This window comes from Theropithecus gelada, chromosome 6 (genome assembly GCF_003255815.1).
Source record: "Theropithecus gelada isolate Dixy chromosome 6, Tgel_1.0, whole genome shotgun sequence".
Classification (NCBI taxonomy): domain Eukaryota; kingdom Metazoa; phylum Chordata; class Mammalia; order Primates; family Cercopithecidae; genus Theropithecus; species Theropithecus gelada.
In genome coordinates this window covers 166,465,517-166,484,059 of record NC_037673.1, presented here as the reverse complement: position 1 = coordinate 166,484,059, position 18,543 = coordinate 166,465,517, and the positions used below count along the sequence as shown (strand labels likewise).

The following is an 18,543-nucleotide window of genomic DNA, read 5'->3' as shown; positions in this document are numbered from 1 at the left end:
GCGCGTGTGTGTGTAGCATTAGATGAAGTAGTAACTTATGTTTAGAGGTTGCCTTATTGCACAAATATAGTTGCTTTTACACACTGGACTCACCCTCTGCCAATAAGTTGTTCAATTATGAGAAATAAACAATGTCTGAAACTAAGAAAACAGCAGATTCTCACCTCCTATCTCCAGGGAATGTGCTCTTTGGCTAGAATATATGGCAGAATCAATAGTGAATAAAATATACTGTGGAAACAATAGTGAATGGAATATATGACACTATCAATAGCAATCGTTAAGTTTTTTTTTTCTTTTTAATTTTTCTTTTTAGGTTTGTCTAGTTAAATGCATCTAAGTTTTATGTGTATATGAAGAATCACTGTTTTCCTATTATACAGATTTGGAAACTGAGATTCCCAGCTTTTAAGTCCTTGCCTAAGGTTGCATAGCACAGAAACAGTCACATAAGAAACTGAGCCCTGTCTGCACAGTGCAGCACTTTGTTTAGCCCTGGGCATCTGACTCACTCATTCCTTGAGGACCCTCTCATGACAACTGTAAATAGGCAGCTGAAAGAATCCCAGTCTTTGATGGTGGGAGGGGAAGGTGGTTGGAAAGCATTAAAAGACCACGCTCCAGCAGTTCACTGATGTGGGAAATTGTCCGTATTTCAGGTCAACCATCAGCATAGATTTTGGTCTGCAAAGCCCCCGCTGAGCAAGAATGCAGTGTAGACATATGGGTGCCCAGAGTTTAAAGGAAAAATACTCGGACTCACATCGGAGTTTAAGACCCCTTCATTGCCTCTCCTACTGGGTTGGAGTGACTGGAGTCAGTGGGGAATTACCAACCCTGGGGCTGTCTCTGCATCTCAAGCCCCCAGAGCTGGGCTTCCTTGTTTACTTATTTAGAGCCCAGCAGAGGAAGTGGTAAAGGAAACTAGCTGAGTCGTTTTCTGAGAAGAGACCATATTTGTTCGCAGAGGAAGTCGTTGCTTTCTGGGATCTGGCTACGGCAGAAAAGACATCGGCTCCAACAAGGGTGTTCCACAGGGTAGCAGGGAGTTGGAAGAGCCAAGAACGCCTCCGAGCTCTGGATTTGAGCTTCTCTGCCCATGGGTGCAGCGCTCATGCTCAGCTTGTGAGTTTCCTCCTGGGAGAGCAGCCATGGCACTGAGGAATGTACCCTTTCGCTCAGAGGTCCTGGGCTGGGACCCTGACAGCCTTGCTGACTATTTCAAGAAGGTGAGCCTTGCTCTTGTGTGAGTGGTCATGATGATAGTGCCCTTCGTGGGCTGAACTGAGGCTTGACAATGGAATTGGGGCAGAATGTGGGAGGTGTATAAGATAGCAATGGAACCCTATGGCAACTTTACTGGTTGAGTGAGCGCCATGTAGACCGCTGAGTTTTCCTGGCAATGAGTTCTGGAGAGAAGGATGTGAGCAGGAGCCCTCAAATGAGTATGTGCCTATTATGTGCTAGGGTTTGAATTCAGTGTTTCACAGGCACCATCCCGTTTAATGCTCCCTACTCTCCTGTGACGTCAGCATTGTTATCCCCTTGACTCAGCTGTAAAGTCAGCTCAGGGAACTGAAATGGTCCGAAGCCCTAGGGACCACATGTGATACAGGCAAGTTTCAAGTCACACCTATCTGGTTTTAAAGTCCATGCTCTGAGATGCAGAGAACTGTTGCAACTGCTAATGAGATCAACGCTCCTTACTAGAAAGGGGCGACATGGCGTCCTGGAGGCGGGAGAAAGAATAGGCAGGGTGGGAGGGCTGGTTAGAGGACTAAGATGAGCAGGTGCCAGACACGGCATTTAGGCTTTCACTGCTCACAACCCTGAGGGGGGTCCTCAAGCTCCTGCTTGGGGCAGAGTCTCCTTGGAGCTTTATGAGAGTCTTGTGAAGCAGCCCAGAAAACTGATATAAGCCCCAATTTATAGCTATGAAAACTGAGGCCCCCAGAGGGGAAGAGGCTTGTGGCAGTGCTGGGACCAGAATGTTGCTGTCCTGTCTTCTGGGCTTAGAGGAAAGATCGAAGGATCCCTGTGCTTGGTCATTGGCAGAAGGGGACGACACATCTGCTTGGGCAGATCTCAAGCCACATGACTTAGTTAGTGTCCCTCTACCCTGACCATGCGGTAAGATGCCTTGTGAGAGACATTTAAGCTTCTAACACCTCATCCCTGCAGGCTGGCATCAGATTCTGTTGACATTCCAGACTGTCATAAAGATGAGATTGTAAAGCTAAGATGGTAGAAGTCATCTAACTCAGCTTCCTGTTTTTCCTGGGGAAATTGAGATTCAAGCGGGTAGACGAGGTTCCCTAGGACATATAGCCAAACCTGGAGTCTACGCAGTTCCAAGGCATTTATAGTCACAGCTGTTCTACCCCAATCTGAAGAAGAAAATGCGAACATGTTAAACTAGGTGTGGTATGGTAGGGGTGCAGCTCACAGATCCTGTTTTTTTTTTTTTTTTTTTTGCCATATTTAGTGCTTTCATTTCTGTTATTTTCCTTTTGCAAGGTCATAATAAACTTAGGTTTCAGCAAATATTGTTGCACAACTGGTTTTTTGAAGGTTGTTTCTAAATATCTTTCTCAAATATAGACCAAATAAGATAGAGCAACAAGGTAAAACTTGCCAAGAGGGAATAAAGTGGCATGTTACCTTGGTAAAGGAAAAAGAAAGGAATTGAGAATTATGAAGAGAAAGACTTGAGATGGGCCGAGAGGCACAGACAGGCCTGACTTTCGGGTGTGACCAGGAGAATTACACAATCCAATTGAGCAACAGAGAACTGATCCCTAAAACGCCCGTCAGTACAGGGAGATGGACCATGGGTCAGGGATGTTATCGGAAGACATCTGTGCCTGAGCTGGGGGAAGGGAGAGTTTTCTTCCTGGATATCTCAGACCCCAGGACAAATCTATGGCATCCAAGCAGGTTCCTTCTTCTGGCATAAATGGACTGAGGGGAGAAACTAGGAGACTGAGGTGAATCTGTGATCCTGGAAGTCCTAGTCTCTCCACAGACTTGGATAGAAACCCTTCAGATTCTGAGTACCTCAGCCCCCTGAAAGAAAATACCAAATGAATGGACCGCAGAGTTGTTTAGGAATGGATCTCAGCCATCAATCATGACATGTAAAGGATTGATCTGCAGATGCAAACTCTACCCAAGTAGTGGGGTCCGACCTCTCCTGGAGACGCCTCCTTTGGAGATACCTCCTGAGTCAGCTCTGGAGTCAGACACACCTTGCCATGGCTCTGCCACCTGCCTGCTTGGCGACTTTCCCATAGTTGCTTTGCTTCTCTGTGCCTCAACTTCCTCATCAGTGAAATAGAGATACGAACAGTAACTAACTCCATGGGCTGGTTGTGAGAATTAAAGGAAATGATGGGTGTAAGGCACTCAGCAGACAGATGGGTCCTAATGCATGTTCCATCTGCCCTTTTTCCTTCTCTATTAACTGGCTCCTAGCTGGGGATACCAATGCAGACGGCTGGGATTTTGTGTCTTCTTGTCTCTGACATGTGTACCTCATCCTGTGTCTGGAATATAAGCTCCTGAGGACTGAGACCATGTTGTATATTTGTTCAATCTGTCCAATTCCTTTTGACTTGCAGGAGAACATCTTTGGGTCATGCAGTGGAGAGGCACTGGCTCAGAGCTATGTGTCCTAATCCCAGGTGGGGTCCCAGCTGGTATCCCAGCACACTGTGTGACCTTAGACCAACCTCTTTGCCTCTAGAGGCCTCAGTCTTCCTTACTACAAATCCAGGTAACTTTTCTGGACCACTTTATGCTTCTTAAAAATACAGATTTGAGGTCCACAAGCCCAGATCTTGCTGGAGCAGAATCAAATGCCTGGGTCCCAGTCTGCAGGACTCTCTGCTGATCTAGACACAAAGTTAGCACTCTTCAAAATCATCTGGTTTATCTGATAATGATAACAGTGAGAATGATGAATTAAAGGCAGTTGACTCTTCTGAGAACCACTTACCCCCCACTGCCTGTAGATAAAGGGGATACCAGGGCTCTGTAGATGCGACGTGCTTTCAATATCAACTTTTAAGTCAGCTTTCTGAGTGTGATATTCATCCCACCCTTCCAAGCTAAGACGTCACAACAATTGTATTTATTCTTTGGATTTGTCAGCTGTAAGATAAAAAGATGGTTTAAAATGTGCTCCAAAAGAAGGCTGCCACAAACCATGAGGCCCCTCCTTGTGAGGAGAACCTGGGATCCTCAAGGAGAAACACTTAACCTTAAATGCTCCACCTCAAAGCAGCAAGCTGAGAGATACTTCAAATGTGAACATTTATGCTGTTGAGGACAAGTTGAAACCAGCATTTCATATGATTGCTGATTGGTTTAGGAAAATAACCAAGGTCTTAAAAATGCTCATTCATATGGATACTATATAACTCTGTTCTGAGATTCTGACTTAAACAATTTATCTCAAAGAGGGAGGAAAACGTTTTGCAAAATAGTATCCATGATGGTCTCTATTTTGATTGGGATGATGTACTGCAAACAAATGAAGCTGCGTTTTCATTTGCTCATTTTACTTACCGTATATAAGTTATACTGATATTAAAAGGGGAATATTTCTGAAAGAGACATTAAAGCCTGTTCTGAAACCTGTCACCTAAAATCCATGGAACCTCATGCAAGTTACTTGCTGTCTGTGTCTCTCATTCCCCATCTGCAAAATGTGAGGGTAAAATGATTGAAGACTAGTTTAACCACTTGGACCAGTGCCTGCCATACAGAAAGCTTTCGATAATTGTTAGCCATTTTTATTATCATTATTGAAATAGCAGTTTGGTAAATAAACGTCCAGCAATAAGGGAATGATTAAATAATGTTGTGGTCATTAAAATATTGTTTAAATTGAGTTTGCATAACACTAGGCAGTGTTTATATTATCCTTTCAGGTAATTTAAGAGAAAAAAAGTCAGGATAATGAGACTGAATCTAAATCATAACCTCAATTATGTTTAGAAACATGCTAGGAAGAAAGCATTGAAAGAAACACTGAGGTTGTCTCTGGGCATCGAGACAATGGATGGTATTTCTTTTCTTCTTTCAGCCCCTCTCTACCTTCCTGAGGAGCATAGGGCAGAGCTCTGCATGCCTTGAAGACAGTCTTTCTGGAAGTGTTGGCCCCGAAGCCTTAGAGCAAGGCAATTTCTCCATTTCAGGCAGTCCCAAGGGGGTAGTGAAAGCGAGGCTGAGGTGGGGACTGGGCCCTCTGTTAGCCAAGGGAGGGCAGTGGGGAGCCTGGCTAGCCACAAGTACCGCAAAGTGCTAAGTTTCTGGGGCAGACAAGGGAGAGGAACCAATGGTATGAGCCTGCCCATCAGTGACAACACCTTCCTCTTCTCTTTGCAGCTCAACTATAAGGACTGTGAGAAGGCAGTGAAGAAGTACCACATCGATGGGGCTCGCTTCTTGGTAAGCTCTGGCTAGTCCAACACACTGAAACCAAGACTGTTCAGCACTTTTCCCCACGGCTGCAGGGCCAACTGGCCTACCCTTTCCCCAGGGACACCCATGGTCAACGCCTGTCTTTAGGATCCCCACACAGCCCTTTGCCTTCTCCAGAAATTTGGTAGGGTCCCCTCTCTCACCACCTCTCAGGATCCTACCATCCAGAACCCCTCTCTGATCTTCCACTTCCACTTTAAAGAGGAATCCAAGTATAGTAAAAAAATAATCTGGAAAATCTATTTAAATGCCATCCATCCTTTGAGAAGCCCAAGGGGAAGAAGGACCATATAGGCGAACAGAAGCTTCTCACCTCCCATTTCTCACTCTGGAGCACATACTCATGAGTGAAATAAAGGATGGCATCACCCTCATTGTTTCCATTACTTCCTTCTTTCTCACTACCAGATTCATAAAGCTGATATTGTATCAAACACACATGTGATATGGCTGTCTCCACTGTATTATACTTCAAAAAGCTTGAAGTCTAAGACCAAGGTGCAGATGTATATTAAAGACTAAGCCATTAAAGGGAAAATGATGCAGCTTTAATGGTGGGGACAGAGGTGCTAGGTTGTGGTCGGGGAGGTGGTTTGAGCATTTTCCCTGAAATGACACCTTTGCCCACGGGTTAAGAAAGACCCTGACTGCACCAAACCATCCTTTCTGGGAACTTTTCTTTACTCTTTGAAAACAAGACTTCAAGGGTCTCATGGGGGTAGATGTTCCTAATATAAATTCAGAGTGAGGACAGTAAGCTAAGTTGTGTCTCCCTGTAAGACATTGTCAGTAAGGGGACTTGACCATGAGACTTCAGGCCATTTGGACAAGACCAGAGAGATCACAGCTCCAGCTTGCCCCCAGAGAACACCAATCCATTTCTTCTATTACATCTCTGCTACCAACATCTTCTTGAATTCCTTCAGTGATGGTGAGCTCGCCACTACCCACAGTCATCTGGCCCTTTCTAGGCAGCTCTCAAGTCTTACGCTGAAACTAACCTGTGCTCCTATTTGTCTGAGTTTTGCTTCCAGGTGCCATGTAAGACATGTCTACTCACTGTCCACCTAAATCATTCATTCATTTGCCTATTGGTTCACTTGACAAGCAGTTTCCTGAGCTGCTTTTACATACTGGAGAGCATTATAGGTGGTGGGGATAGAGAAATGGTTAAGATGCGATTTCTGCCTTCTAGAAACTTGTTTTATAGCAGAAACGTATGTTCAGAAAAGTTTCCAACTACCTCATTTGCAGATGAGGAAACACATGCAGAGCTGTGATGTGATTTGTTCTATGTCACAGACCTCATAATTGAACTAAAGCATACACTTAATTTAGTCTAATACCACTTGAGTTTTTAACAATATTTTTTTATTCGTAGTGAGATTTGAGTCAGTAGAATTCCTGGAGTTTTAGTGCTATTCTTGCAAATTACTGCTAAACCCAAATATTTCATTCTGGTGCTATTAGCACTGAGAACAGAGACTTATCACAGTTGAACGGAAAGGGAGGAAGACATCTTTGCAGATGGTGCCTGCGAGGCCCTGTTGCCTCGGGCACAGGGTCTTCCTCAGGGTCACCCTGAGCAAGCACTTGCCCTCTCTCAGCCTGCCTTGCTTCCTACCCTGTTGACTGAGCACAGTGGACTGGGTCATAGTGGGTGATGACCCCTCCCGGCTCTGTGATTCCCCACAACAGTCCCGGTGGGAGTGTCAGGCCTGGTAGAACAGGGTTGTTTGAGAGATAGTATCTAGGCAGCTATGTTTCCTCTGCTCCAATCAGTCCTCTCTCAGTTCTTCAGACAATGTGGCACATTCTGTTCATTGTATGAAGAGGAGGAAGTGGAAAGTAGGGTGATAGGAACCAGAAGAAAGGAAGCAGAATCCAGTGCCTGTCCCAGCAACTGGGAGATGTAAAGGCAGCTTCTGCTGAAACCCACCCTCCACCACAGGTGTGCTGGATACAATTGGGGATGCTTGATCTAAGCTCTAATTACTCATCTATCACCCTTTCCAGCTCTGTAATTCCAGGGCCACTCTGCTATTGAAGGCAAAAGTGAAAGGCCCTAGTTATTTTCCTAACTTCCTTCCTTCCTTCCTTCCTCCCTCCCTCCCCTCCCTTGTCCTCCCCTCTCCTCTTCCCTCTTTTCCCTTTCCTTTCCTTCCCTTTCTTCTTTCTTCTCCCTCTCTCTTTCTTTCCTTCCTTCCTTCCCTCTCTCCATCTCTTTCTCTTTCTTTCCTTCTTTCTTCTTTCCTTCCTTCCTTTTGTTTCGTTTCTTCTTTCCTTCTTTTCTTTCTTTCTCTTTCTTTCTTTCTTCTTTCCTTCCTTCCTTTTCTTTCTTTTCTTTCTTTTCTTTTCTTTTCTTTTCTTTTCTTTTCTTTTCTTTCTTTCTTTCTTTCTTTCTTTCTCTCTCTCTCTCTTTCTCTCTGTCTCTCTCTCTCTCCCTTCTTTCTTTCTTTCTTTGCCATTTTTGTTTTCCACTGAAAAGGATAGATCCTTATCTGGTAGAAGCTATGCTTCTACAAAGTATAAAAAGAAGAGAAAAGGAGCTTGAGACCTGTGTCAGTTGGGAAGGCATGTGACTCATGTTGCAGAAACCTGACCACAGTGGCCCAACCAAATAAGGGTCAGTCTGTTTCAAGTAATAATAAATGTATAGGGGGGTGCTTGGAGATGGTGAAGGAAGTCATCAAGAACCCAGCTTTCATCTAACCTATGGAAAAGCCTGTGGCTTCTGTCCTAACAGTTATGAGTTGGCCACTTCACCTCTAGGCATCATATCTCCAGGGAGATATGAAAGAAAGGCAGGGAGGAGGGGAGAAAGGCAAAGAGGAGAAGGTGTATGGTGAACGGTAAATGCAGGCTCCCTTTTTTCAAGGAAAGTAGTGACTTTTCCAGGAGCTCCATCCAGCAGACTGTGGTTGTATCTTACTGTCCACAGCAGAGTCATGTGACCTCCACCCTCTGCAGGGGAGTCTAGGGAGTTAAATATTTTGAACAAGCACATTTACTGCCCTGAATGAAATCCAGGTCCTGTCAGTAGGAAAACAAAGGGAGAGTGGGTATTGGGTAGGCAAGCAGCCATGTCTGCCACATTGCCTCTCCCACCAGGCCCAGTTTGTGGCTTTCCTCTTTCTGTACCCCTCTTCTCAACACCCACAGCATATAATCATACTCCCACAAAGCCACAAATCTTAACTCCAAAATCATCATGCAAATAACCCAGAGTTTGCTGAAGGCTTTTGGAAGAGGTGGAAGAGGGGGTTACATCACATAGCAAAACTCTCCAAAAATTCTGTTTCAACATCTCTCATCTTTCCTTACAGTTCTTGTCCCTGTTCTGAATGTCTTCCTCTTTCCTAACACTCTGCTCCTATGTGTCTCCAGCCACGCTCACATCCTCCTCCTCCTCCACAATCTTCCTGAAATTCCCTCAGCTTACGCCCTCCTCTCAGCAGAGCAGAAGCTGGTGGCCAGCTGCTCAGGGCTCAGCTGCCGCCCCTCTGGCAGCCCTTAGGAAGGCTTCAACTCCTCACATCACACTCAAAACATGAGTCTTGGTACCTCCCTGAGTGGGGGTAGTTCAGAAGCAGGGAGATGCTGCTGCTCAGTGATGAAAAAAAGAAAGAAAAGAAAAAAAAAGAAGAGAAAGGAAGGAAGGAAGGAAGGAAGAAAGGAAGAAAAGAAGAAAGAAAAGAAAGAAAGAAAGAAAGAAAGAAAGAAAGAAAGAAAGAAAGAAAGAAAGAAAGAAAGAAAGAAAGAAAGAGAAAGAAAGAGAGAAAGAGACAGAGAGAAAGAAAGAAAGAAAGAAAGAGGAGTTAAGAAGCTTGGCCAAAAGCCTGATGCCCTCAGGACTTCTGGCTGACTCCCTTCACCAGCCCCAACCCTGCCTCAGGTGGTCTGATCTGCGTCCAAATCAGAAATCATGCCTATGAGCTGGATCAGATGGGTCCAGTGAACATGTTGCTAAGATGCCCTAGCCCCAACCTCTGTGCCAGCTGATCTCAAAGAATAGTGCCCAGATCTTTCCAATGGTCAGAAAACCTGACAGGCAGCTCCCAGAACAGACAAGGAAAAGAAGCAAAAACACTAAACTCTAAGACTCACACAGACCTCTGCTGCTTCCCCACCAGGGGTAGAAGTTCCTCTTCTTACTCCTCCATTTCTCCGTCACACACTGTGCCAGACACTGTGCCAAAACACATTACATACACCATCCCACTCAGTCCTCACAACCCTGACAGGTGGGTATCATTATTATTGTTATGGTCCCCATTTTACAGACAAGGAAACTGAGGCTCAGAGAGGCAAAGTGCATGCCCTAAATGAGACAGCTGCTAAGTGAATGAACCAAAATTCAAACCCAGCCCATCTGATTCCAGAGCCCCCACCCTAACTACCCAGCCCTCTGGCCTTAATTAGAATGGTGGTGGAGCCCTTTGTCAGCTCATCATTGGTTCTATGGAAAGCATGCCCAGTCTCTTTTCTGTTCCCAGTTCTGATGTGCTCTCCTCTCCTCCTCCGTCCCAGATGCCTTCTTTCACCCTTCCCCCCATCTTCCCCTCCAACATGGGGCACGGGGGCCCTCAAAAGGATCAGACATGGTAAGATGGAGGTTTGCAGGAAGAAAATAGACTATGGATGTCCTAGAGTGGAATTCCAGCCCCAGCTCATTCCCCACAAGTGGAAATCCCCTTCATATCCCTGAGCCTCGGCTTTCTCACTTGCGGAATGGGAATGCTGGTAACTCCTGCATCACAGAGTTGATCACTAAGGTGTTAAGAGGCAGAGGGCCAGGGTTAGTTCTTGACAAATACGAGTTTCTTTCTCCTCTCCCTTCTCAGTTCCCTCAGGAAAGCCTTTGCATGGCATCCCCATATCTTAAGAATTCTACCAATAACCCTGGTGAAAGAGGCTCTCCGGAGTGTGATGTCGGTCAAAGAGGCACACAGTGCTCCAGGCTGGCTTCTCTGCAGCTGACCTTGTGGAGACTGAGAGGGCCTGAGGTCTGGGGTATAGGGAAGAGGTCACAACATGGCCGAATGCAACCCACAAAACGAGTCGTTTGGTTTCACAGATTTAGCTCTCACAGTGCTTAAGTCAAAATTATTTGTCAACATTTAGAACTCAGAGCATTTTACATAAAACCCAGATTTAAGGATTCCTTTTGAAAAAGCAGCTCCAGCAACAACACCAGACCCACAGGCTTTTAGGCAAAACATCTAGAGGCTGCCCACTTTGGGAGGGTGGGTGGGCAGGAGGTTTCTCCTCTGTTTGCCACAGTCCCCACCACTCCCTATATTGTTTCACATATCACTCTTCCCCTCCTACTCAAAGCCCTTTCTGTGGGTTGTAACCTGCCTGCCGTATGTGTCTTCATTTCAGAACCTGACAGAAAATGACATCCAGAAGTTCCCCAAGCTCCGGGTGCCGTAAGTACTCCTCCAACTCTATGGGTGATCTGGGAGTAGAGGTGGGAATAGGGAGTAGTGTGAGTGAGGGCTGGGTCAGTTCTATGTCACTGTTGGCTTGAAATAAGAAAGCAAGTAGGAAGGATGAGGGCAAGGGCAGGATGTGGGGAACAGAAGTTACGAGAAGATCTGGAAAACAGAAGGCGCAGATCCAGCCCAGCTGGCGACCTGGATGTTCTTGCCAAAAACAAGCCCAACTTTGGCCCGTGTTTTCATTTCCTCTCTTCTCATGGGGTGCTTGGGCCTGTGAAAATAGCACCAGTGTCAAGGTTTCATCGTGGCATCACCATTGACTCAGTGATGGCTTAAGTTTTCTTGACCTCCATTTCTCACACAGTAAAATGAGAGCTGAACCAGATGACGGCAATGGACATGATTATGTGTCGATACTGAGTGCTTGGGAATGGCTGCCAGGGAGGTTATGTGGAGAAGAATCCCAAGGAAAGGGAGCTGTGATTGATTATTCATGTCTGCCGTAGGTGTTGAAATGGGAAGTTGCAGTATGCGTGTCATGCCATGTATTTTTCATCCCTCTAGTAAAGGTCTCACACACTCAAATACCTGCAGGAGCCCACTATAAATGTGTAAAATTGGCACACAAAGCCCTGTTGTTTTGTTTTGTTTTATCATCATTGGACAAAACAGTGGTAAACATTCTGTGTGATGAAATATTTCTCCATTATAAGAAAAATAATAGCACAGTTATCATATGATGAAAAAAGTAACCATCGCAAAGCCTCATTGTTGGTGAAACAATAGAGAATGGTGGGGACTGTGGCAAATCAGATATCATATGTTCCATTCAAAGAGTGCAGCAGCTCCTCAGCTCCAGCCAGTGTGGACCCAACAATGTCCAGTCTTCAAATTTATCAAGAATAACTAGAAATATGGGTTTCACATGATATATCTCAATTTTTAAACATTGGTTCAAATGTTTTAAATATTGTGAATGCCACAGTAAACACACCTAAGGGCTACATATAGTCTGTGTGTTACCCATTTGAGTTCTCTTCTCTGGACATTCTATGAGGACCCTTCTCTTACTCTAAAGGTCTCAGAGCTCATCATAATAAAAGGGAGTAGGCCAAAGGACTAGGAGGTGGGGAGATCTCATGAATAGGTAAGAATGCTGGCAGCTCAATTAAGGAGAATTTTTTTAGCATGGCTATAGGCTTTCCCTTGTCTGGAAGAGGGAAGGAAAAGAGAGGAATAAGGATTTGCCTTTGGTGCTGTCTATCTCCAGGGACACATGTTGTTGAAGATGGCTTGAGCTTTCTAAGGATATCCTCTAACCACACGTGGCTACTTCAATTTAAATTAAATTTAAAATTCATTCCCCTGAGGCACTAGCCACATTTTAATAGCTATGTATAGCTGGTGACTACTATGCTGGAGAGTACAGATATGGAACATTTCTATGATTGCAGAAATGTGATGTTGTAGAGATAAACCATCGTTATTTGCAAAACAGGAATCTTTACACACAGGTATCAGAATTGGTGGCTGGTGGGCCAGTCCCAGGCTGCAGGTGTATTAAGTTTGGTGACCACTGTGCTTTGAAATCAGGAAAAGTTTCACAAAATCCAGTCCCAGGCTGCAGGTGTGTTAAGTTTGGTGACCACTGTGCTTTGAAATCAGGAAAAGTTTCACAAAATCCAGCCTCTTTAGAAACAAGTGAAAGATGTGGCAATTTAGGGCATATATTCTACTGTGGCAATAGTCAGCCGGATCTGATGTCTGCTGCCTGTTTAGTTGGGATTTGTGCTCCCCAGTTCACCAGGGTCCCATCATTCCCTGAGGGATCATCCTAAGGTGCAACAACCATTTATTTCATATCATGGGAACTTTGGCTTTCAAAAAAGATGAAGCAACAGGGATCAGATTTACTTTCCCACCTGAAATAACCAAATAACCAGGCAAAATACATGAAAGAGCAATTTTCAAGACATTGGGCATCAGACACCGAGGGATGGAAAACAAAGGCGGTGAAGTCTATGGTTGTTGCTGCTTTGAGAATCTCCAGGCCATGGCACAGGGAGCAGGGAACACAGTGCCGGGTCTGGTGGACGACTTGAGCTGAGGAGGCAGCAGAGAGTCCAGGAGCCTGGAGTTCATTCAACAGGTGTCAGCGAGGAGAGAGCTGCATAGAGTCAGCATTCTGGAGAGCTTCAGAGGGGCCCCTCTTTAGCAGAGCACAGATCAGTCCATGCATGAAAGAAGAGACTACCTGTAGGTGGCAAAAGAACTACCCAACAGTACTGGAGGAAAGAGTAGCCACTCACAGGGCTAGAAATGGTGCCTTTCCAGCCTGGCTGGCAAACCTGGAGATTCACAGTCACTGGGTAGCATGCCTGGAAGGATCTTGCCTTAGCAGTGGGCAATAATTAGCCCTCATCTAAAAATTGTTCTGATCCTGGCTAGAAAACCTTAAAAGCAAGACCCAATAGAAACAAACTGCTTCTAAGTAACTTAACTACATCTCAGAACAAAACTTAAAACTATTTATAGGAATGCAAAAATATTCACTACCCAACAAATTAAGTTTATGATATTAGGCATCTAATCAGAGACTAACAAGCATGCAAATGAGCAGGAAAATATAACCCACAACAAGGAGAAAAACTAAAACATCAAAACTGACCCATAACTGACACAGAGATTAAAATCAGCAGACAAAGAGAATGTTGAGTGTATTTCATGTGTTCTAAAAGTTAAATTTGGGCATAGGAAATTAAAAAAATACAAAACAAAAACCCAAACAGAACTTCTAGAAATGTAAGCTATAAAATCTGAGATTAGAAATACACTGCTTGGAATTAACAGCAGATTAGACATTGCAAAAGAAAATAGTAGTAAACACGAAGATACAGTAATAGAAATTGTCCAAATTGAAACACACAGAGAAAAAAAACTAAAGCAAAACACTGAAAAGAGCATCAAGGGGCTGGGTGTGGTGGCTCACGCCTATAATCCCAGCACTTTGGGAGGTTGAGGTGGACGGATCACCTGAGGTCAGGATTTTGAGACCAGCCTGGCCAATATGGCAAAACCCCATCTCTATTAAAAATACAAATATTCACCGGGTGTGGTGGCGCCTGTAGTCCCAGCTACTCAAGAGGCTGAGGCAAGAGAATCACTTGAATCTGGGAGGTGGAGGCTGCAGTGAACTGAGATTGCACCACTGTACTCCAGCCTGGGTGACAGGGCAAGACTCCATCAAAAAAAAAAAAAAAAAAAGCATCAAGGAATTTTGGGACAATTTCAGAGAGCCAAATATATGTCTAAAGTCCCCAAAGGAGAGGAAAGAATGTGCATGTGAGTGGGGTAGGAGAGACAGAAATAAAACACTTGAAGACATAATGGCTAAAAATGTTGCAAACTGGATGCAAATTATAAACCCACAGATCCAAGAGGCTCAACAAATTCCAAATGTAAGAAACAGGAAGAAAACTAGCTCTGAGGTACATCATAATCAAATTGCTCAAAACTAATGATAAAAAGAAAATCTTAAAAGCAGTCAGAAAAAAAAAAAGACATATTACATACAAAGGAACAAATGTAAGGATCACAGCAGCTTTCTCGAAAGTAAAATAGCAAAAGAAAAATATTGTCAACCTAGAGTTTAATACTAGGCAAAAATATCTTCTAAAAATGAAGACGAAATAAAGACTTTTTCAGACACACAAAATCTGAACTGTACTGCCTTTTAAACTGTAGGTGCTTTTTAGAAGTCCTTCAAGCAGAAAGGAAGTGACACCAGGTATTAACCTGGATGTGTATCTAGGAACGAAGAATGCCAGAAATGGTAACTATGTAGGTCTATGTATGTACGTGGCCCTTGAGGGCATTTGAGTTTGCATCCTGTGGTCCCTATACAAGATTAATAGTTCCATAATACTTTATTCATTTAGTGAACTGCTATTAGATAACTACAATGTGTCAGGCCTTTGTTAAAAATACTCAGGCTACAAAGATATGGGACAGAATCCTCATCCTCAGGACACTCACATTCTAAAGGGAGGTCAGATAGACAAGCAAAGCAACTATACTACAATTACAACAGTGCAATGGTGCATGCATGCACAAGTTCAAGGGCTAGTAGGAAGGCAGGAGTAATTTTCCCTAGAGTATTCAGGGCAGACAAGGGAGGAAGGGACCCTAAGTTAAATCTTGAAATAGGAAGGATGGATTGGAGGACATTCTAGAAATGGGAACATATTACAGAGGCACCACCCAGTGTGCCTGGCGGAACGGCCAGTGGGGCAGAGCAGCTGGGGCGTATACCTAGGTGAGTGGAAAGCAGAGGCTGAAGTGACTGGTTGGGGGCGGTGTGCCACAATTTATAAAGGTCCCGTGAGCAGTTCTCAGGAGCCAGAGAGTGTTGGTGAAGTAAGCATCAAGGTAAATTTGTGTCTTATCTCTGTCCAGAACATGTAAGTGATGATCTGGAGGACAGCCCAGCTGGGGACATGAGACCAAGTTAGTTGGTAGTGACCAAGATCCTGCCAATGAGCTAAGAACCTCCCTTAGCACTGTAGCTGTGAAGATGGGAGGATGGAAGAGATTTAATCAGAACAGTGGAAGGACAGAGATAAAGAAGTCACTTTCAACTTGGAAGATCCTTTTTCACCTTAAGGCTAAGCTCAGCTGATGTCTTCTAGCTTTTTTGAGAGCCTGGAGAAGGTGGTAGGGGTGGGAAATGGCTTCTGGTTAGCGTGAACAGGAGAATTATAAACACGTTGTGAATGGACTGGGGTGGGATATTTCTTTAGCTCTCTGAAAACTGAAACAAAAACTTGGCCTGTGAGGGAATCCCCTCCTCCAATGTGTTTGAATGTGCACCCTAGAAAGACTATGAGGCCTGCCTGCCCATAGAACATGAAAGGTTAATATGGAGAACGATGGAGAAGATATCAAGGGAAGGTCCAGGCTGCCCTAATGAGGTGACTTAGAGACTCACTGTCCCTCTTGGCAGAAATGTGTAACAAGGACCAATTCCAGCTCTACTTCCAATGACTTATGTGACCTGGGACACATCCCTCGACCACCCTCAGCTTCCTAAACTATAAAAGGAAAGAATGGGTTACAGAGACTATACAAGCCCACGAATTTTAAGTGCTATTATTTTGGGTATAAACAGGCAGAGAGGAGAGCTTAGTGAGAAAAAGCTCAGGCTTTGAGGTCAGGTGCTTGAAATCCAATCCTTCCATTCACAGGCCGTGAGACTTGAGGGCAAGTTAGCTCAGTTCTCCGAGCCTCAGCTTCCTCATCTGTATAATGCAAATAATGATAGAACCTACCTCAGAGGGTTAATGGGAAAATTAGGGGAAATAATGGGAAAATAACAATATGCACTGAATAAGTGTTGGCTATTCTTGCTTTATGTAAAATCCCAATTAGAGCAATTTTAGTTTTTTAACTCTTCTGTCTTTCTGGAGAGGAGAGATTAAAGAATAGAGAGGACATAGGGTTTTGGAGTGAGGGATCTCCAGGCTCTGAAGCTGACTTTGCCTCCCGCCAGCTGTAGGACCTCGGATAAGTCATTTAAGCAATCAGCCTCAGCTTCCTTGTCTGTAGAAGGGAAAAGAGCTAACTTCTAAGGAGTGGGGAACATTGAAGGAGGCAGCAAACATAAATTGCCTGGTGCTGTCCTTGATACTTACAGGTGTTCAATACTTTATTCATTCCAGCCCTTGTACACAGGTTTATTTGTCTTGATCATTACCCCAAAGGCCTTTGGAAAAGAAATTGTGTTCATGTACAGAAAACCAAAACAATATTACACTCCTCTGAATGTCTCTATTTCCTTCCCTGACGCTTACAATATAAGTATTAAATAGATTTTTAAGAAGGTAAGTTGTGGTGAGGAAGGTTCTCTCAGCCTGAAAATACTGTCACTCTCTCAGGACATGGTTGATCCCAAGACACCTCCAACATTGTAAAGGTGGAGGATTTTTAAAGAAAAAAAATAAAGGCTCCCTTTATAGGGCCTAGGTTGACCCTCATGGTACAGCTGACGACAGTCTGATTAAATCAATAGAATACATGAATACGCGTTCAAATCTACTGGTGCCTTTTCGGAGTTCATTAAAGGAGCGGATGTTATATGTTTTGTATTTAAATCCACAGTGTAACTTTAAAATTAAGGAGAGGAGAGTGACAGGTGGAGGCAGCAGATAGGTATTGGATAATACTCTTTCTGCTGGTTCTCCCTGTAGCCATTACCAATAGTGCAATTAGGTTGGGAAAACTTACGATTCAAGCTGAGAAATAATGCAGAAGTGTTTGTCTGTCTTCCTGAAAGGCTGTGAGTCTAACGGCAGAAACAACCTCCTGAGGCATCTCCTTTGTGCCTATTTCCCTACCAGAGACAGAGAAGACAGGAAAGGTGTGGGGGAAGGGATACAGAGGCGAAATGAATATTCTTGTGCCTGTTAAAGGATGTGGCCACTCAAATGCCTGTAATCCCAGCACTTTGGGAGGCCGAGGAGGGCAGATCATGAGGTCAGGAGATAGAGACCATCCTGGCTAACACGGTGAAACCCCATCTCTACTAAAAATACAAAAAAAAAAAAAAAAAATAGACAGGTGTGGTGGCGGGTGCCTGTAGTCCCAGCTACTCGGGAGGCTGAGGCAGGAGAACGGCATGAACCTGGGAGGTGGAGCTTGCAGTGAGCCGAAATCGCACCACTGCACTCCAGTCTGGGCAACAGAGCAAGACTCTGTCTTAAAAAAAAAAAAAAAGAGTATGGCCAGCCCTCAGCAAAACCAAAAGAGTGACAGGGCCTCTCTCCAACATGGTCCTCCCCTGTCCCATTCAGTGGCTAATTGCTGTCCAGGGACCCAGGTCTCGTCAGTCCTCAAGGGCCCTCCCACAGGAAAGGTGCCTCCGTCGGCTGTTGCTCCTTCTCTTCCAGTGCAAGCCCACAGCTCTCAAAGTGAAGCCTCCTCTCCCCATAAATGCTGGTCACGTGCCTTTTGACAGCTAGCTGCGTCCCTCAGAGCCTCTCCCATTTTTTTGAGTTGGAGTTTCACTCTTGTTGCCCAGACTGGAGTGCAGTGGTGCAATCTTGGCTCACTGCAACCTCTATCTCCTGGGTTCAAGTGATTCTCCTGCCTCAGCCTGCTGAGTAGCTGGGATTACAGGCATCACCATGTCCAGCTAATTTTTATATTTTTAGTAGAGATGGGCTTTTGCTACGTTGGCCAGGCTGGTCTCAAACTCCTGACCTCAGGTGACCCACCCGCCTCGGCCTCCCAAAGTGCTGGGATTATAGGCATGCAACGCAGCTGGCCAGCCCTGCCTTTTTTATTTGTAAAACTGAGAATAATTATACTTGTATACCAGGAAAATGATCGTGAGGCACCAGGAAAACACTCCATGTAAAACTGCAGTGGGACATGGGTGACAAGTAGGGAGTACACCCTGTGTCCTCAAATTATTATGTCCTACTCTTACGCTGTCCATCGAGGCCTCAGGTGATGGTGAAAGGCTCCTTCCTGAGTCTTAAAACATCTGGCTGCCTCTGGCTTCTCAGGTAACAAGGATAGAATTTAGAAGGTTTAGCTCTTGGTTCAAGGGACG

At 44.6% G+C, this 18,543-nt stretch overlaps 1 protein-coding gene across 1 annotated transcript in view; it reads left to right on the top strand.

The window, feature by feature from the left end:
* Window positions 1-535: 535 nt before the first annotated feature.
* LCP2 (lymphocyte cytosolic protein 2) overlaps window positions 536-18,543 on the top strand; it is a 51,333-nt gene continuing 33,325 nt past the window's right edge. The window contains exons 1-3 of the mRNA XM_025387677.1: window positions 536-1,229; window positions 5,392-5,454; window positions 10,873-10,919. Coding sequence (XP_025243462.1) covers window positions 1,152-1,229; window positions 5,392-5,454; window positions 10,873-10,919 — 188 coding nt within the window. The 5' untranslated portion in view covers window positions 536-1,151. The remainder of the gene's footprint in view (window positions 1,230-5,391; window positions 5,455-10,872; window positions 10,920-18,543) is intronic.